The 21,269-nt window shown below is 43.6% G+C and overlaps 1 protein-coding gene across 2 annotated transcripts; it reads right to left on the bottom strand.

Annotated features, from left to right (window-relative positions):
• Positions 1-14,254: 14,254 nt before the first annotated feature.
• LOC112244985 (transcription factor E2F1) lies at positions 14,255-21,095 on the bottom strand. Of its 2 annotated transcripts, none has more exons than XM_024412905.2 (8): positions 20,809-21,095; positions 19,635-19,987; positions 19,392-19,494; positions 19,053-19,272; positions 18,700-18,852; positions 18,471-18,585; positions 18,084-18,315; positions 14,255-15,853 (listed from the first exon to the last, which is right to left on the bottom strand). In XM_024412905.2, the coding sequence occupies exons 2-8, from the start codon at positions 19,878-19,880 to the stop codon at positions 15,588-15,590; spliced, it is 1,335 nt and encodes a 444-aa protein (XP_024268673.1). In that variant the 5' UTR covers positions 19,881-19,987; positions 20,809-21,095; the 3' UTR covers positions 14,255-15,587. The 2 variants fall into 2 exon arrangements, with proteins under 2 accessions (XP_024268673.1, XP_024268675.1); XM_024412907.2 differs by having other exon boundaries at positions 20,988-21,095.
• Between the last annotated feature and the right edge of the window lie 174 nt (positions 21,096-21,269).

The following is a 21,269-nucleotide window of genomic DNA, read 5'->3' as shown; positions in this document are numbered from 1 at the left end:
ACAGAGAAAACAGTGTTCTTTTTTGCAGACCAAAACATATTACATTTTTATTTTGAACACCAATTCATATGCTGTCCTTAGAGATATAATTTGTTTAAATTTTCTTTTCCCCCCCAGTGTTGGTGTAATATTCCTCGATGACCATGTTTCCATTGGTGTCATGGGCGGAGTTAAAAACTTCTTATGGCTTGAATCCCGCTAACGGGATCGATATGACAACAGCCAGTGAAAGTGCAGGGCGCCAAATTCAAAACAACAGAAATCTCATAATTAAAATTCCTCAAACACAGAAGTATTTCACACCATTTTAAAGATAAACTTGTTGTTAATCCCACCACAGTGTCCGATTTCAAAAAGGCTTTATGACGAAAGCACACCAAATGATTATGTTAGGTCTGCACCTAGTCACAACAGCCATTTTTCAGACAAAAAATAGAAATCGCAGAATAGAAATACAATTAATCACTAACCTTTGATAATCTTCATCAGATGACACTCATAGGACTTCATGTTACACAATACATGTATGTTTTGTTCGATAAAGTTCATATTTATATACAAAAATCTGAGTTTACATTGGCACGTTATGTTTAGTAGTTCCAAAACATCCGGTGATTTTGCAGAGCAACATCAATTTACAGAAATACTCATAATAAACATTGATAAAAGATACTACTATTAAGCATGGAATTATAGATACACTTCTCATTAATGCAACCGCTGTGTCAGATTTCAAAAAAGCTTTACCGAAAAAGCACACCATGCAATAATCTGAGTTCAGCTCTCAGACTACAAATCAAGCCATAAAGATATCCGCCATGTTGTGGAGTCAACAGAAGTCAGAAATAACATTGTAAATATTCACTTACCTTTGATGATCTTCATCAGAATTCACTCCCAGGAATCCCAGTTCCACAATAAATGTTTGATTTGTTCGATAAAGTCCATAATTTATGTCCAAATACCTCCTTTTTATTCACGCGTTTAGCACAGTAATCCAAATTCATGATACGCAGGCCAGACAAAAAGTCAAAAAGTTCTGTTACAGTCTGTAGAAACATGTCAAACAAAGTATAGAATCAATCTTTAGGATGTTTTTAACATAAATCTTCAATAATGTTCCAACCGGAGAATTCCTTTGTCTGTAGAATTGCAATGGAACGCAGCTAACTCTCACGTGAACACGCGTGACCAGCTCGTGGCACTCTGCTAGACTACTGACTCATTCAGCTCCCATTCCCCCCTCCTTCACAGTAGAAGCATCAAACAAGGTTCTAAAGACTGCTGACATCTAGTGGAAGCCTTAGGAAGTGCAATATGACCCCATAGACACTGTATATTTGATAGGCAAAGAGTTGCCTGCCATATGAGTTCTGTTATACTCACAGACATCATTCAAACAGTTTTAGAAACTTCAGAGTGTTTTCTATCCATATCTACTAATAATATGCATTTATTAGCAACTGGGCCTGAGTAGCAGACAGTTTACTCTGGGCACCTTATTCATCCAAGCTACTCAATACTGCCCCCAGCCATAACAAGTTAAAGATAGTGACAACTCTTGATGGGACCCCCAAAACTGTCAGAACTGAAAAAAGAAAGAAACACGCAAAGACAACTCAAGACAATGATATGTATATTGCCACTGGAAAGACCTCTAATGGTGAATGATATTCAAGTGGATAGTCAAATTTCAGTTAACTGTACACATGGCAGAGGCAAAGACCCAGCATTGGCCATAATGCACAGCGCTGAAATTGGATCAGCTCCAGTTGGAACTGCAAGTCCATTCCATCTGGGTAACTTAACATGTGTAAATATTTGTATGAACATAACAAGATTCAACAACAGACATAAACTGAACAAGTTCCACAGACATGTGACTAACAGAAATGGAATAATGTGTCCCTGAACAAAGGGGGGGGTCAAAATCAAAAGTAACAGTCAGCATCTGGTGTGGCCACCAGCTGCATTAAGTAATGCAGTGCATCTCCTCCTCATGGACTGCACCAGACCTAGCCCTCACCCTCCGATCCAACAGGTCCCAGACGTGTTCAATGGGATTGAGATCCGAGCTCTTTGCTGGCCATGGCAGAACACTGACATTCCTGTCTTGCAGGAAATCACGCACAGAACGAGCAGTATGGCTGGTGGCATTGTCATGCTGGAGGGTCATGTCAGGATGAGCCTGCAGGGGGGGTACCACATGAGGGAGGAGGATGTCTTCCCTGTAATGCACAGCGTTGAGATTGCCTGCAATGACAACAAGCTCAGTCCGATGATGCTGTGACACACTGCCCCAGACCATGACGGACCCTCCACCTCCAAATCGATCCTGCTCCAGAGTATAGGCCTCGGTGTAACGCTCATTCCTTCGACGATAAATGCGAATCCGACCATCACCCCTGGTGAGACAAAACTGCGACTCGTCAGGGAAGAGCACCTTTTTCTAGTCCTGTCTGGTCCAGCGACAGTGCATTTGTGCCCAGAGGCGACATTGTTGCCGGTGATGGCTGGTGAGGACCTTAATAGCTATTTTATCGAGTTTCTGCCTTACAACAGGCCTACAAGCCTTTCTCAGCCTATTGCGGAGAGTCTGAGCACTGATGGAGGGATTGTGTGTTCCTGGTGTAACTCGGGCAGTTGTTGTTGCCATCCTGTACCTGTCCCGCATGTGTGATGTTCGGATGTACCAATCCTGTGCAGATGTTGTTACACGTGGTCTGCCACTGCGAGGACGATCAGCTGTCCGTCCTGTCTCCCTGTAGCGCTGTCTTAGGCGTCTCATAGTACGGACATTGCAATTTATTGCCCTGGCCACATCTGCAGTCCTCATGCCTCCTTGCAGCATGCCTAAGGCACATTCACGCAGATGAGCGGAGACCCTGAGTATTGTTCCTTTGGTGTTTTTCAGTCAGTAGAAAGGCCTCTTTAGTGTCCTACGTTTTCATAACTGTGACCTTAATTTCCTACAGTCTGTAAGCTGTTAGTGTCTTAACGACCGTTCCACAGGTGCATGTTCATTAATTGTTTATGGTTCATTGAACAAGCATGGGAAACCGTGTTTAAACCCTTTACAATGAAGGTTTGTGAAGTTATTTGGATTTTTTACGAATTATCTTTGAAAGACAGGGCCCTGAAATAGGGACAATCCTTTTTATGTTGCGTTTATAAATGGTGGTGCGCAAATAAACGTTAAAGGTGCATGCCGCCATCTACTGTGCTGGAGTGTGTTGTCAACCACGGTTTACAACATTTCTAATCCTACCTAACTCAGTACTTCTGAGAAAATAAAAAGAGCCCTACTAACTTCAAATATACCCTCCCCACACCCAAATCCCTTAAAAAATATTTTACCCCCGTCCAACCTCAATGAACCTACACTTCAATCTTTCCCTCTCTTCAACATACTTAAAACAATATAACATTCTCCACCGTTTCATCGACCATACACAAACCATTCACATGCTTGCCAACCAGATGTAATAACGAGTTCAATGTACAATGTCCTAAGCACAATCGAGCAAACACCACCTCTTCCTTCCTAATCTGACCTTTGAATCTTGGTCCACCGACCTTTCTTAGGAGGCTATTTTAATGCCGGCCCTTGGGCTCAGAGTCCCATCTCTTCTGCCACACATCTATCAAAATGTCTCTGATCTTACATTTGGCCTCACTTCTAACCAGAGGAACATTAATAGCTATTTTATCGAGTTTCAAAGCTCTTTTGGCTAACTGGTCTTAAATGTCATTCCCTTCCACACCCGAATGTGCTGGGACCCAGCAGGATCTCACTACTACACCCAGTCTCTCAATTCTCCATAATAACATTAATATCTCCAATAGTAGGTCACTCCTATTTTTATTTCACCTTTATTTAACCAGGTAGGCTAGTTGCAACTGCATTTGCGACCTTGCCAAGATAAAGCATAGCAATTCGACACATACAACAACACAGAGTTACACATGGAATAAACAAAACATACAGTCAATAATACAGTAGAAAAAATAAAACAAAAAGTCTTTATACAGTGAGTGCAAATGAGGTAAGATAAGGGAGTTAGGCCATGGTGGCGAAGTAATTACAATATAGAAATTAAACACTGGAATGGTAGATGTGCAGAAGATGAATGTGCAAGTAGAGATACTGGGGTGCAAAGGAGCAAGATAAGTAATAAATACAGTATGAGGTAGATAGATGGGCTGTTTACAGATGGGCTGTTTACAGATGGGCTGTGTACAGGTGCAGTGATCTGTGAGCTGCTCTGACAGCTAGTGCTTAAAGCTAGTGAGGGAGATATGAGTCTCCAGCTTCAGTGATTTTTGCAGTTTGTTCCAGTCATTGGCAGCAGAGAACTGGAAGGAAATACGACCAAAGGAGGAATTGGCTTTGGGGGTGACCAGTGAGATAAACCTGCTGGAGCACGTGCTACAAGTGGGTGCTGCTATGGTGACCAGTGAGCTGAGATAAGGCGGGGGAATTACCTAGCAGAAACTTGTAGATAACCTGTAGCCAGTGGGTTTGGCGATGAGTATGAAGTGAGGGTCAACCAATGAGAGCGTACAGGTCGCAGTGGTGGGTAGTGTATGAGGCTTTGGTGACAAAACGGATGGCACTGTGATAGACTGCATCCAATTTGTTAATTAGAGTGTTGGAGGCTATTTTATAGATGACATCGCCGAAGTCGAGGATCGGTAGGACGGTCAGTTTTACGAGGGTATGTTTGGCAGCATGAGTGAAGGATGCTTTGTTGCGATATAGGAAGCCGATTCTAGATTTAATTTTAGATTTATAATTAGATTTACCAGATGATAAACTATTCAATACAGACACAGAATCTGAGCCTACTATAATTCTAACAGGTTGTACGTTCTCGACTCACTGGAGGGCAACTAATATCGCCAACAGTCCCACTGAGTATACTGACAGTTCATCTGTTAGTCTTCTACATATCTGCACATCAAATTCAGGAACATAAATGCTTGCTCCTGTGGGCCATCTGTGAAAAGTAGTAAAAAAGCATCAAAACTTCAACCAATGTAATTTTCAACCAGTTTCCCTATATCACTGACTTCTGACCAATCGTTCCTTTTCTCTACCAAGGTAATATCAACAACAGGATCTGGGAGTAACCATGGAAGAAAACCCTCTATCACCACAGAAGGGCCAACTGTCCAACCAAAACCACTGCCTTGTCAACTAGTATATTCCCAACAGGCTAGAACAGTAGCAGTGTGATGCTCAACCTCACAGTCTTTCAACCCAATAAGCTAATGACCATTTTGTATGCCGTATATCTAAAGGCATCTCACCTGTCTCCACTAGTAAAGCACATACAGATGTTGATTTAAATGCACCATTTAGTTTTCAAGCCCTCTAATCTCCCACCAATACCAAGTATTTCTGTCTTAAATCAGTAGGCCTTCTTTCCACATACTGTTATCAGCCTTTTCAATGTCAAAAAAAAGACATTAGCCATTACTTCTTCATGACCAGAGTTTTTTTTTCAACTTCACTGCTTACTACCGCATCCAAAGTAGATCTACCTTTACGGAATCAATCCACTTTGACATTGACTGAATAAACCTCTATGTTCCAGGAAATATGACAATCTGTTGGCTATCATCTTTTCCACCAGTTTACACAAGTGTCGCGTCGGCCCTGTACTGCAGACGGGTGTCACCACTGTGAGCGGAGAGAGGGCTGTGAGAGAGAGCTGTGTGCAGAAGAGGGGGTCTGTGCCACAGTGTGTCGGGTGAGTGGGCCTGTCTGTTGTGAGCTGTAGACTGTCGACGTGGGGCAGCAGCAGGGACGGGACACAGACCTCCAGCCAGTGCTACAGTGGGTAGAGGCGCAGCTGAGGCCACCGTGGGAAGAGGTGGCAGCACTTTCACTTGTGACCAAAGGATTGTGGTCAAAGTTTGAGAGACTGTGGCTAGCTGATGGCGTGCTACAGCGGGCATGGAAGGAGTCAGCTACAGGAGAGGAGAGGTGGCAGGTGGTGGTCCCAAAAGCACTGCGGGAGGCTGTGCTCCAGAGTACTCATGGGGGGATGGGGACTGGTTTACAGGGCCTCCAACCAACGTGCCACCTGCCCCTCTGGCTCTCTGAAAGACATGAGTCACTGGAGAGCAGAGTGGTCAGTCCTTACAGTAAAGGGCAGGCCACCCAGGTAGTACTTGAAGTGTTTGATGGAAGCCACAGCAAGGAGCTCCCGCTGGGTGACACAGTAGCGGTGCTCATGTTTGTTGAATGTTTTGCTGAAGTACGCCCCCACTCTCTCCCCACCTGGGCCAGCACCCCACCCATGCCCACATTGCTCGCGTTTGTGTCCAGGATAAAGGGCAAGGTGAGGTCAGGGGGGGCAAGCACAGAGGCCTCGATCAATGCACGTTTGAGGGTGTTGAAGGCCCCCTCGCACCCCACTGTCCAAGTGAAGACCTTGTCCTTCGGCAGCAGGCGGTTCAGGGGAGCAGGGACGCTTGAGAAGCCCCCTACAAACCTCCTGTAGTACGAGGCCACGGCAAGCTCTTCAGCTGATGCTGCTCTGTGATGGTGGGCCAGTCTCGGACAGCCCCCACCTTGTCCTCCATAGTGCTGATACCCTCCTTCCCCACTCGGTGGCCCAAGGACACCTCTCTCCTCATGAAGTGGCACTTCTCGGGGTGGAGCTTCAGGCCTGCTGCAGCCACCCTCTCCAGCACACGCCGTAGCACCCCCAGGGCTGACTGGAAGGAGCTGCCATGGGCCAGGATGTCGTCGATGTATACTAGACACTCCTGTCGGCGGATGCCATCCAGCACCCTGTCCATCAAATGCTCAAAAGTAGCTGGAGCGTTTCACAGGCCGAAGCACAGGAACTTGAACTCTGTTAGTGGAGAATGCAGTTTTGGCTCTGGCCTCTGGGGAGAGGGGCACCTGCCAGTAGCCACTGCGGAGGTCTAGTGAGGCGGACCCTCTAACCAGGTCCAGCGACTCATCAATACGTAGTATGGGGTATGAGTCCTTCCTGGTTACCTCATTCAGCTGCCTGTAGTCCACACAGAACCTCAGCTTGCCCCCCTTCTTAGGAACCATGACGACTGGCACCACCCAGGGGCTGTCTGAGGGATCAATGAAGTCTGCCCGCTGCATCTCCAACACAGCCTTGTCTGCCGCCTCCTGGCGTGCCAGCGGGATACGGCGGGGACGCATCTTGATGGGCCAAGCATCCCCTTTGTCGATCTCATGCTGCACCAGATGAGTCTGACCCACCTCTTCCTCACTCAGTGCAAAGCTGTCTCTGAATTGAAACAGCAACTGCCACAACTGTTCCTGCTGCTCGGGGTCAAGACCAACACAGTTCCTCTCCCATATCTCCCGGGGTAGCTGGGCTGGGGGGGCGCGGCCTGGGCTCACATCCCTATGCGGACCCAGAGGTGTTTCCCTGAGCCCTGGGGGACATGGGGCAATCCCGGCGCAGATGGCTTGGCTGGCCACACCCCCAGCAGACCATGGGACCAGGGCGTGTGTTTTGTGCCGCCTGTAGCGACACAGCGCGAATAAGTTCAGTCATTTCAGCCAACCATGCAGGCTTTTCCGGCTCTGGGCTGCTCTGCCCCCCAGCCCGCACAGTGGGTCTGTCTCCCTGCACCCCCACCGAATCCTCAGCTGAAGCGCCAGCCCACACAAGCTCCCTCTCCAAAGCCATCTCCAAGTCTATCTGAAATGACTCAGGATGAGCCAGCTGGGTCTGTATGCGCAGCTCCGTTGGAGAGAGCACATGTGTGAACTGCTCCCGTGCTAGCTCGCTCTTCACGGAGTGGGGCATGTGAGCATATGCCCACTGAAAGAGGCTCTCAATGTCATAGGCTAGCACCCGTAGTGGCTCTCCAGGCTGCCTGTGTTTATTACCAAACTTGGGGTGTTGCAGCCCAGGCTGTACACACTGTCCAAAGTGCCTCCTCAAGCCCCATAATCACATCTGTCCTCAGGGCTAATCAATATCAAACAGGACAGAGTATCATCCGTGAGGCACAAATCCAACTGCAGGGCCCTATCTTCATTCGACCACCCCCTAAAATGAGCTAACAGTTCAATATGAGCATGAAAAGCTTCCCAGTCTGCCTTACAGGAGTACTTCAGGGTCTTAACAGATACAGAAGCAATCTGGAACTGGGCGCAGCAATGCTTGTTTACATCCTGACAGGCTGACTACACCGCGAGCGTCGTGTGCGCGAGCGTTGCAAAATATATTTTGAAATCTATGTTATTCAATTATTGCACCCACACTGCTCGCTCGTGCCAACGAGCGTCTGCGTTGCCAAGAACTAAAATAGAACTAATCAGTTCTATTTCTGATGCAAATTGAGCTGCAAGTCCTGCCTCTCCCATCTCCTCATTGGTTTATAGAAGCATTGGTTATACCCACGTGGGTGACTGAAAGACGAACGAGGTCAGTGGCGGTAATGCACCTAATTTATGAAAGTTGCCAATCGCAATATAAAGTCAAGAGAAGAAAAAGCCTGGGAGGAAGAGAGATGACTATAAACTATTTGATTGATCGTTTTATGTGTGGATTAATTGGCGGCGTAGAGGACCTTGTGCATTTCAGGTAAAATAACAACTCAATGTTTATATCCCAGGACAAATTAGCTAGCAAGTGCAAGCTAGCTTGCTAAATTGCCATAAATGTTTAATGCTTTTCGACCTGCCCCCAAATTAATATAATTGGTTCAGAGTTTGTTTTGATATTTTAACCTGCGTGTCGTGATCGCGTTTGGTGTAGGGGGACAAAATAAATGTATGCACGATGGCGCACGCGAGCAACCGGTTTGGGTTCCGTGTCACAGATTCTTTGTCCCGCAGCGTCGACATCATCCCTTCGGTCCGCCCACCAGAATCTGCGTGAAGCACAGTCAACGAAGCACTCATGCCCGCTTCAGCTGCCATCATTCTAGAGGTCTCCCTCAAGCGGCCTCTGTCCTCCGATGCCCTGGCAATCTCCTCAGCCAGATGCTCCGACGTCCATGCAGACGCACCTCCTTGGCCATAATTGTACCCTAACTCCACCTTCACTTTCAGATTTTCTCAAAGCATTTTCAACCCTCGTTCTCATGTACGTCAGCCAGCTATGGTAGTCAGTTAGCTAGCTGGCTAACTTTTATCTACATTTTTAATTCTGACACCAATGTAATGACCTGGCTAGATCATAAAGGAACAATTGTCCAGACAGATATATTTTTCAACTGTGCTGTGAAGTTTCACAAAAGTCCTGAACCTTTCTATTCTCATAGTTTCAAGATTGTAAATGAAAGATAACATGTTTCATGTTCGTCATATAAATAGGCCTATTTAATTTAGTCTGGCTTGCCATTACAAATAAAATGTAATCTTTTTAGCTCATATAATTAAGAAAACAAGTATTTAGGTGTAGACAGGGCCATAAGCAAATAGGTAAACTGAAAAACAGACAGGTATTTTAATTTCCATGGTAGCAAGATTGTATCTATTTGTGATAACTTTCTATTAAAATGTATTGTAGAGAGATTATTTATTTATTCTGGGATATGATTACCTAGAGATTAAGATTGCGCTGAAGAGGATGGCTGACGTTTTACATGCCTGAAACCAATTGTGCTATTTTGTTCGTGTTTTTTGCGTTGTTTGTAACTTCTTTTAACTTACTACTTATTTTGAACATAATGTTGCTGCTACCATCTCTTATGACCGAAAATATCTTCTCAACTGGATTATTCACAACGAACTGGAAGAAGCTTTTTCCTTTAACGAGTCCGACGAGAAAGATATACTGCTCTCCCGGGAACAGGCCCAGATACCCGTCATTTGCGTGAAGAAAAGACAGAGGAAAAGAGCACGCAGATCAGGCTGCCTTTTGAGAATCCGTAGGCGAGCAATTAAACTTCCACTGCCATTAATTCTACTTGCTAACATGCAATCGTTGGAAAATAGAATTGATGACCTACGATTACGGTTATCCTAACAACGGGACATTAAGAACTGTAATATCTTATGTTTCACTGAGTCGTGGCTGAACGACGACAAGGATAATATAGAGCTGGAGGGATTTTCAATGCACCAGCAGAACAGAGAAGCTAGGTCTGGTAAGACGAGGGGTGGGATGTGTGTCTTTTTGTCAATAACAGCTGGTGCGTAATGTCAAATATGAAAGAAGTCTCAGGGCATTGCTCGCTTGATGTAGAGTACCTTATGATAAGCTGTAGACCACACTATCTACCAAGAGAGTTCTTATCTATATTATTCGTAGCAATCTATTTACCACCACAGACTGATGCTGGCACTAAGACCGCACTCAACCAACTCTATAAGGGCATAAGCAAACAAGAAAATGCTCACTCAGAAGCGGCCGGGGACTTTAATGCAGGCAAACTTAAATCAGTTTACCAAATTTTTACCAACATGTCACATGTGCAACCAGAGGGAAAAAAACTCTAGACCACCTTTACTCCATACACAGAGATGCATACAAAGCTCTCCCCCGCCCTCCATTTGGCAAATCTGACCAGAATTCTATCCTCCTGCTTACAAGCAGGAAATACCAGTGACTCGTTCAATACGGAAGTGGTCAGATGATGCGGATGATACGCTACAGGACTGTTTTGCTAGCACAGGAATATGTTCCGGGATTCATCCAATGGCATTGAGGAGTATACCACCTCAGTCATCGGCTTCATCAATCAGTCCATCAACAACGTCATCCCCACAGTGACGGTACGTTCAAATCCCAACCAGAAGTCATGGATTACAGGCAACATCCATATCGAGCTAAAGGCTAGAGCTGCCGCTTTCATGGAGCAGGACACTAATCCGGACGCCTATAAAAAAATCCCACTATGCCCTCAGACGAACCATCAAACAAGCAAAGCATCAATACAGGATTAAGATTGAATCCAACTACACCAGCTCTGCCTCTCGTCAGATGTGGCAGGGCTTGAAAACTATTACGGACTACAAGTCTAGGACGAAAAGGCTCCTTAACAGGCTCTACCCCCAAATCATAAGACGGCTGAACAATTAATCAAATGGCCACCAGACTATTACACTGCCCCCCCCCCTTTTGTTTTGTCTCTGCTGCTACTCAGTTTATTATCTATGCATAGTCACTTCACCTCTAACTATATGTACAAATGACCTCTAACCTGTACCCCTGCACACTGACTCGGAACCGGTACCCCCTGTATATAGCCTCGTTATTGTTATGTTATTGTGTTACTCTTTATTCTTTTTTACTTTAGTTTATTTGGTAAATATTTTCTTAACACTTCTTGAACTGCACTGTTGGTTAAAGGCTTCTAAGTAAGCATTTCACGGTAAGGGCTACACTTGTTGTATTCGGCGCATGTGACAAATAAAGTTTGATTTGATTTGATTTTAGTATTTCCACTTCACCGTCAGACCATTTTATTGGAAAACTACGCAGTAATGTAAAAGTTGAATTTTTTTGTGATTGAATACGCAATATAGTACACAGATCATAATTTGATTGTAAATCCAGAGGTTAGAAAAATTATCTAAATCATTATTGAGGCAGTGGAGGGATTCTAATTGTGGATTTGAAAGAGAACATGAATCATCAGCGTACAATGACACCTTTGTTTATAAGCCCTGGATTTCTAGCCCCTTGATATTATTGTTAGATCTGATTTTAATAGCTAATATTTCAAATAGATATGCCGATAGTATACAACCTTGTTTAACTCCTCTTAATTCTTTCTTTCATTATTTACTCTTTTTCACCAATTGTACAAATTGTTATATTCCAGGCATTTATATACACGTACATACCAGTCATACTTTATCAAAAGCCTTTTCAAAGCTAACTATAATATTTACAAAAGATAGGCTACATAAGTTCTCATAACAAAATAACCTTGCTTTAAAGAGAATAGTGAGACAGACAATGGTGAGGTAGCCTGCAATGCAGTAGGGAAAGGAGACACAGAGAGCGAGGCTAGTAGTACAGTGCTTCCCAAACTTGGGGTAGGGGACCCATGTGGGGTCCCCTGAAATTTAAATAGGGTCCCCTGAGAGAATCTTTAATCTTATCAAATACATTAATAACTTGTTTCTCTTCAAATGGGTAAACTAAGGGCCTTTTACACTGTTAGAACGCACTTTGTGTTGGAACAGCACGTGGGACCTAAAATATAAAGAATTTAAATATAAAGACAATATTATTATCATGTATATAAGGCAGGCTGCAATGCAGGAGGAAGAGGAGACACACAGAGAGAGGTTACAGTTGTTCCCAAACTTGGTGCTGTATGTGATGAGCATTTTGTTGGCTTGGCGCAAACATTACACCTTAGAAGTCAGGCCGCTCAACAATGGAGAATCCACCAATACATGACATATACACTGACTGCACAAACCATTCGGAACACTGGCTCTTTCCATGATATAGAGAGACCAGGTGAATCCAGGTGAAAGCTATGATCCCTTTTTGATGTCCCTTGTTAAATCCACTTCAAATCAGTGTAGATGAAGACAAGGAGACAGGTTAAACAAGGATTTTTAAGCCTTGAGACACGGATTGTGAAAGTGTGCCATTCAGAGGGTGAATGGGTAAGACAAAATATTTAAGTGCAGGATATGGTAGTAGGTGCCAGGCGCAGCGGTTTGAGTGTGTCAGGAACAGGAATGGTGCTGCATTTTTCACACTCAACAGTTTCCCGTGTGTGTCAAGAATGGTCCACCACCCAAAGGACATCCAGGCAACTTGACACAACTGTGGGAAGCATTGGAGTCAACATTGGAGTCAACATGGGCCAGCATCCCTTTGGAACACTTTTGACACCTTGTAGAGCCCATGCCTGACAAATTTAGGCTGTTCTGAGGGCAAAAGGGAGTGCAACTCAAATTAGGAAGCTGTTCCTAATGTTTTGTACACTCAGTGAAGTAAAAGAACACATTAAAACTCAGTGACATTTCAATTATGTATATCTTGAACCAGGGATTGAGATTAAATTCTGAAAGGCACTTGCCGATCAAGCAAATCAGGATAATTTTTTTGCTTGCCTGATTTTAATGATAATTTACGCAAAAATGTAAATTAGTTATGTACACACAGAAGTGCCATATATTGCCATATACAATGAGGTCCAGAATTATTGGCAACCTTGATAAAGATGAGCAGAAAAGACTGTATAAAATAATACAAATACTGAGCTACAAGGATTTGGTTTAACAAGTAATATTTCTCTCTCTCAAAGAGGGGTAAAAAATGATTGCCACCTATTTTCAATACCTTTCAATAACTCACCTTGAGAGAATAACTGCACTGAGCCTTTTTCTAAAAATGTATTAATTTAGAGAACTCATTTGGAAGGATCTTACACCATTCCTCAATGCAGAATCTTTCCAGATCCTTGATATCCTTTGTCTGCTCTTATGGACTGCCCTCTTCAATTCAAACCGCAGGTCTTCAATGGGGTTCAAGTCCAGAGACTGAGATGACCATGTTGACATGTTTTTGTGGATTTTGATGTGTGCTTGGGGTTATCGTATTGTTGGAAAATCCACTTGCGGCCAAGTTTCAGACTCCTGGCAGTGGCTACCAGAATTTTGGATAAAATGTCCTGGTACAGGGTAAAGTTCATGATGTTTGTTGACCTTAAGGGCCCCATGAACAGTGGAAGCAAATTAAGCTTCCACTGGTCCTGGATCTTCCACCAAAACAATAACCCAAGCCGAGAATTATCCACCACAATTGTTGCAACTCCTATTACTAGCCTGTTTAACCTCTCTTTCGTATCATCTGAGATCCCTAAAGATTGGAAAGCTGCCGCGGTCATCCCCCTCTTCAAAGGGGGAGACACTCTAGACCCAAACTGTTACAGACCTATATCCATCCTGCCCTGCCTTTCTAAAGTCTTCAAAAGCCAAGTTAACAAACAGTTTTTAATCCCACCGTACCTTCTCCGCTACACAATCTGGTTTCCAAGCTGCTCATGGGTGCACCTCAGCAACGCTCAAGGTCCGAAACGATATCATAACCGCCATTGGTTAAAGACAGTATTGTGCAGCTGTCTTCATCGACCTGGCCAATCAGAAAGATCAGTATTGGAATTCTTTGTATTTTGTTTGTAAAAATATACGTAGGTTCAACTTGCCCGACAGTCATAAATGGTCTGTCTTTCACTTATTAAACAACGGGATGGATAGAAATATCTGTTTTACGCTAATGGAACTCAGTTTGTTTTCACCTTATTTTTAGCATCATCAACTACCCCATATAGCAATGTTTTTATTCTTCAAAAACACATTTGATACAAAAGACATGCTTGATAAACAACTCGGATTGGTACAAGTTATTCTTTTCACCACTGAATTTGTGGAAAAAAAGCTCATTTTGTAATGTTGTTACAAAACAAAGTGCTGAACAATGTGAAATTGACTGCAGAGTTAAATTCCCTTAAGCACTTTTAACACAGTGGCTGAATTCTCAAGTAAAGTAAGTCGCCTGACAGCCCCAAATAGTAGTAATCCACAATTTACTGTTAGGAAATTCAAATCTAACACTTTCATTCAAAAACCTCAATTATAGACACAGAATAACACCTGAATTGCATCCATCCAACACTTTTATGTTGTTGTTGTAAGGCACCGCACCGCATAAGACCTGCAGAAAAGGAGCTGTGATAAGGTTCATGATAATGACAAACTGTGATATAATGTATGACTGACAAATCAACCAAATGTAAAGCCTGGTAAAACAATATATTCAAACTGTAGACCAATATGGACAGGTTTTAAAAGAGATAATATTTTCTTATTGGTAATTATATTACCAAACAGATCTAATCAATGTTAAAGGAAATGTTTGCCCATTTTGAATTGTAAGTGTTTTTGTGCATCTCAAGATTGAAAAGACAATAGCTTAGATAGACATGAAAGGAACCCAGGAATCGAGAGAACATCGCTCAGAGATGCACAAAAACGATATAACATTCAAAACGGGTGAATCTTTCCTTTAATGTACTGGTTCTCAATCCTGGTCATGGGGACCAGGATTTAATGATTTGAATCAGGTGTGTAGTGCTAGGGCAAAAACAAAAATGTGCACCCCTTTGGGTTCCCAGGACCAGGAATGAGAACCACTGCTTTAAGGCATGACATCCCAACCCCCATCCCAAACTTCATCTATAAAAGGTCTCTTAACCTACATAGGCTATATCCTGCCATTACCATTGGCCATCATACTGTAAGACTTCTTAAAATGCATCTGAAACCCAACTCTTAGCGGAAAAGTCTGACTCTTCCTTACACCTGAGACTATTGCAAAAATGCCTACCTAACCAATTCAGTATTAGCTTCCAAGCTGATAAGTCCATATCCCACAAGTACACCTTCTCAAGCCACTTAGGGGAAAAGAAAAACAAACATTCTTGGTACAAAAACATTATCTGTATAGAAATAAATTAAATAGCCATCTAAAGCTAACCTCTTGCTAGACGACTTAAGTGCCATTACTGTCTGTGCTGTACAATTCTGTATTATAGCCACATGGGAATACTTTTCTGAGGGGAAAAGGGTGTGTATTGGGTGTTTCCATAGAGATACAACCTCATTCTTGTTCTGTGGGTGTTTCTCTCCACCCCAACTCTAGTGGGGTGAAGTCTCCAAAGTCAGAGTCAAACAGTTCAGTGATGCCCTCATGCTCCTCTAGGCCAAAGTGGTAGCTGTGGCTTTGTGGAGGGGACAGGTTGATGAACCCATCCAGTGGGTTACCAAGGCCCTCCCCACTGAGGAAGTCAGAGGATGACAAGGGTGAAAGGTCAAATTCTGGCAGCACTCCCAAGTTAGTGAACGGGTAACATTCCAGGACTGCTCCTGTAAAAAAAAAAAAAAAAAAAATGTAAATGCAGTTTTAGTGACCACGGCCAATAGCCATTGAGGAATGTTAAAGAGCGACTGAATGCACCGATTCTGTATGAGTTTCTCTGTTGCTCATTAAGAAAAACAAGATTTCAGTCTTTGGGGGTATGGTTCGATGTGGCAGTTAGTGATGTTTGTCCCCCATGAGACACAATAGGAACAAAGCCAGTATCACTTTCTCAAAATAGTCTGAATGAATCGACAGTGCATTTGGAAAGTATTCAGACGCCTTGACTTTTTCCACATTTTGTTACAGCCCTATTCTAAAGTTGATTCAATAGTCGTCGTCCCTCAAATCTACAGAAAATACCCCAAAATGACAAAACGTATTCAAAATAAAACTGAAAAACCACATTTACATAAGTATTCAGACACTTTACTCAGTTATTTGTTGAAGCACCTTTGGCAGAGATTACAGCCTTGAGTCTTCTTGGGTAGGACACTACACGCTTGGCCCACCTGTGTTTGGGGAGTTTCTCCCATTCTTCTCTGCAGATCCTCTCAAGCTCTGTCAGGTTGGATGGGGAATATCGCTGCACACTTATTTTCAGGTATCTCCAAAGATGTTAGATCGGGTTCAAGTACAGGCTCTGGCTAGACCATTCAAGGACATTCATAGACTTGCCCCGAAGCCACTCCTGCGTCATCTTGGCTGTGTGCTTAGGGTCGTGGTCCTGTTGGAAGGTGAACCTTTGCCCCGGTCTAAGGTCCTGAGCACTCTGGAATAGGTTGTCATCAAGGATCTCTCTGTACTTTGCTCCGTTCATCTTTCCCTCGGTCCCAACTTGTCTCCCAGCACCTGCCGCTGAAAAACATCACCACAGCATGATGCTGCCACCATCACGCTTCACCGTAGCGATGGTGCCAGGTTTCCTCCAGACGTGACGCTTGGCATTCAGGCCAAATAGTTTCATCTTGGTTTCATCAGACCAGAGTCTTGTTTTTCATGGTCAGAGTCCTTTAGGTGCCTTTTGGCAAACTCCAAGCGGGCCGTCATGTGCCTTTTACTGAGGAGTGGCTTCCGTCTGGCCACTCTACCAGAAAGGCCTGATTGGTGGAGTGCTACAGAGATGGTTGTGCTACACAAAGGTTGTCCCATCTGCACAGAGGAATTCTGGAGCTCAGAGTGACCATTGGGTTCTTGGTCACCTCCCTGATCAAGGCTCTTTTCTCCCGATTGCTCAGTTTGGCTGGGCGGACAGCTCTAGGAAGAGTCATTTAATAATGATGGAGGCCACTGTTCTTGGAAAACTTCAATGCTGCAGACTTTTTTTTTGTACCCTTCCCCAGAATTGTGAGTCGACACAATCCTGTCTCTGAGCTCTACGAACAATTCCTTTGACCTCATGTCTTGGTTTTTGCGCTGACATGCACTGTTAACTGTGGGATCATAGACCGGTGTGTGCCTTTCCAAGTCATGTCCAATCAATTTAATTTACCACAGGTGAACTCCAATCAAGTTATAGAAACATCTCATGGATGATCAAAGGAAACAGGTTGCAACTGAGCTCAATTTGGAGTCTCATAGCAAAGGGTCTGAATGCTTATGTAAAATAAGGGATTTCAGTTTTGCATTTTTAATACATTTGCAAAAATTTCTAAAAACCTGTTTTTGCTTTGTCATTTTGGGGCATTGATGAGGGGAAAAAAATAATATTCAATTTTAGGAATGGTAACGGGAAATAGGCTGTACGGTCCTGGTAGTGGGAATAAGGCTGTAAGGTCCTGGTAACGGGAAATAGGCTGTACAGTTCTGGTAGCGGGAATAAGGCTGTAAGGTCCTGGTAGCGGGAATAAGGCTGTAAGGTCCTGGTAACGGGAATAAGGCTGTAACGTAACAAAATGCACTGTAAGACAACTCAAGAAATCTGTAATTAACTGACATTATTGCATAGGTTTTGGTCGGGCAATTGAAATCTACCTAAGGTGTTTGGTGCAGTATTTCTCATGTAAAAAAATGCGACGTGTTGTCTTATGTAAACAAAGTACAATACGCTACGCTGCTGGGTAGTCTGTCTCACCTTGTGTTTCTGACCAATATTGATTCCCATAAGCTGTTTTCTATCAGATTTATTGATAGGTTGTTTATTGCCTTGAGTTGTGCTTTAATGGATTTCTTGAAAGAAATCCCTGACATTCTTGAACCTATCAGGGTGACAGTGTGACACTAGTGAGAGCAGCTTACCCACTTCACGAACCAATGGCAGTGGAGAGGAGTTCTGTTGGGACGCAGCTGTTGACGATGTCATTTCCTGTGTGGAACTGCACTGTGGTTGTTCTGCAGGCTGGGGCATTATCTGGTATGTGGCTTTAGAAGGGCTGATGCCCGTCACTGGGCTGCAGACACCAGAAATGTCCTCTGGACACAGAAAGACATCAATAGGACCCTGGGTGCTCTTCAGGGAGACCTGATAGCCCTGCCAGAAGACAACAAAGGAATCATTTATTGAAACAGAGAGGATACCATTCAATAGTTGTGGTTGGTATGTAAACCACATTAGCTGGAATACAGTATTTGGTCCAGAAGAGAGTCTTGAGCAAGCGTCCATTGGTCTATTATCCTCCCACATACCTCACTGGGCTCTGACACTTGCATCTGGGTCTCTGGAGGGGCTCTGATGACCATCACCAGCTGGTCAGGAGAGTCAAAAGACTTCCGTAGATCCTGGCACATCAAATAACCCAGCGTGCAATTATGTTAAAGAAAAAACACTGACCTATAATGCATATTCAAATACATACAGTAGATAGAAAAGGCACAGAAACACAAACAGAAAGACAGACAAGCCTCAAAAGGATATTTCTTGTTCTGGGTATCCTCAGTAAGGAGTCTGAGCTGGAGGTTACACTTGGTAATAAGCTCATCCAGTTTCTCCTCAGCCTGTGTCAAATCAGAGACCTCTTTCTGTAGGTCCTGGTAACGGGAAACAGATGCTCCATCAATGCGGTTCCCCCTGTGACAAACAGAATGTTAGGATAATGTTTTTTGTGTTTTTTTTAGCTAATACACATATCCTGTGGAATCACTGATGATGGTGTATTGTATGTATTGAATAATATCTGTAGAGGCACGCACAATAAGGATTATAAGCCAGAAAGGCCAGAACACACTTTTGATATTGTCATACTGTACAGTATGAGAATCCAGACTTACAGCCATTGTATGTTGTTCTTTGATTTCTTGGAGATGAGCTGGATACCCTCCAAGACATTGGTGATGTCATAGATGCGTCTCTTCTGCACTTCCAGGACCTGTGAGGCCCAGTTGAGGTCCACCACCCCGTCAGGAGACTGGGCTAGCAGGTCTAAGAAGCGCTTGGTGGTCAGGTTCAAAGATGTGTCATAGCGAGACTTCTCTGTCGAAGGCTTTGGAACTGAGAGCGGGACACAATAATGAAAATACAATAAATAAAAGTCTTTGGCCAAAATTATAATAGTTTCAACTGAATTCAAATGAATAGTTCTATTTGAATTGTGAACCGGGGGTCTGTACCTCTGGGTGGTGCTGGTGTGGACGTTGGGGCCCTCCCAAGAGAAGGTGGGCGAGAGGTGCTGACATACTGGTGATCACTGTCCAGGTCCAGCTTCCTCTTCACCTGAAAAAAGTTAGTGTGGATGCTACAGATCATTCTTTCTCACACAGGAACACTTTCTGTAATCATTGTACAGGGATAACTTTACATCATATTCCCACCCCAGCCAACACCCATATGAAAATGGTCAACTAGCTACCTACCGGAGGTCGTCCCAGAGTTGGCCGTCGCTGGTCCTGGACCACATCCGCAGGGCCTTGGGGGGTAGCAAACAGGAGGATCTCTCCAGTGTTGCTGGGTACAGCTGAGTTTAAGCCCACATTGCTGGGGGTAGAAATTATGACTATCTGGTGGTTCTCTGATAGGTCAATACTCCCAGCATTCAAAAGAGACTCAAAGTCTGCCAAAAGATCCTCCGACGTCTGACCTGATACCAGTGCCTCTGACATGGCACACACAGCCGGGGTGCTCTAGTCCCCTAAATTGTCTTTTGTGGCAGAATTCAAGTCCAAAGGCTTGATATGCTACTTTCAGCACCTTCTGACACAAGTCATCTCTAATTTGGGAGAATAATAGTGCAAACGTATTAGAAGAGTTGGTTTACAAATACTGAGGTTAAGCATGTCTAATATTAACATTAGCTTACTGACAGTCAAGCTTCAACAACTAAAACTCACAAAATCAAAAATGCATGGTAATGCTTCCTCACAATTAGCCAGCTATAAAATAACCTTAGAGACAGTTGTTGCGCTTTCTGACAGCTGCAGACTGTAGTTACAGTCCGTAGCTATACAAGATAAATCGTTATAATTGAATAATTTATCTATAGTTTACAAAAGTGAAATAAACATGCATCAATGTTAGCTAGCGTGCTAACTCGCTGCTAGCTTTTCTATGCAATCTATTGTTTTCATCTTTACAATGAGAGTGCGGTGAGGCCTGGCCACATCTATCAACTACTTTCCCTTTGTTAATTGCTAATTCGCTACCTAACGTTGGTTGACATCAAAATAACGTTCGTTTGGTACCGTTTGTAAACACAACTCATCATTTGCTTACTGTGTTGCTAGCAAGCAGAGTTCCTTGAATACTGCAACGACCTAGAAAAACTTAGCTACTCTAGTTAGCTACCTAGCTGGTATTGTTAGCCAAGAAAAGTGGTTGTGTTCGCTTCAGGGTTAGGATGGGACAGAAGACACAAGCCAATTCAGTTTCAGACTAAATGTACCAGCAACATATTAGCTACAAACAAATCAGGAACCTAAATAGTTTGTATTCTTCCTAACGCAATATTGCACTAACCTGAACTTTTAGTTCAGCTACCTTGGACGAATAACTGGATTTATTACGCATCCTTTCAAATGACAATTAGGGCACCTTAGAATGCTCAGCTAGCTTGCTGCAGTAACGTTACCAGCCAACTCAGTTCTTCACCATCTCGTTTGGTCAGCATACCGAGGAACCAATCCGACAAAACCGAAATAATGGCAAATAATTCCCCCACAAAAAATCTACATATCCTATAAACAAATTATATGGATCATCTTGTTGATCACCTTGACTGAAGTCCATCCATAAAAGTTATAATCTGAGCGCCAAACCGACTGTGTTATTGTTGTTATTGTTCCAGCTGATCAGAACAAGTGTTGAGGTTTACGCGCCAAATATTTTTGCCGCGAAACATGCACGTGCATGAAAATCACGATTTCAATTGGTTGGGCGAATTGCGTCCCTCTAACGTCAGAATTTCCGAGACTTGTCATTGGCTCCCATGAAATGCCACTCTCTGTGATGCCACGCTTTTCATTGTTATGAATGGGAAAACATGTTTTTGGCTA

This window comes from Oncorhynchus tshawytscha, linkage group LG16, assembly GCF_018296145.1.
Source record: "Oncorhynchus tshawytscha isolate Ot180627B linkage group LG16, Otsh_v2.0, whole genome shotgun sequence".
In the NCBI taxonomy this organism is placed as follows: domain Eukaryota; kingdom Metazoa; phylum Chordata; class Actinopteri; order Salmoniformes; family Salmonidae; genus Oncorhynchus; species Oncorhynchus tshawytscha.
The sequence above is the reverse complement of the archived record's forward strand: the minus strand, read 5'-3'. Positions and strand labels throughout refer to the sequence as shown.

Excerpts from the sequence above, each read along its gene's own strand:
- LOC112244985 (XM_024412905.2), bottom strand. The coding sequence starts at position 19,880 with ATGTCAGAGGCACTGGTATCAGGTCAGACGTCGGAGGATCTTTTGGCA. Across the intron at positions 18,316-18,470 it reads AAGTGTCAGAGCCCAGTGAG|GGCTATCAGGTCTCCCTGAA; the intron begins GTATGTGGGAGG and ends GTCTTCTGGCAG. Across the intron at positions 15,854-18,083 it reads GCCATTGGTTCGTGAAGTGG|GAGCAGTCCTGGAATGTTAC; the intron begins GTAAGCTGCTCT and ends TTTTTTTTACAG.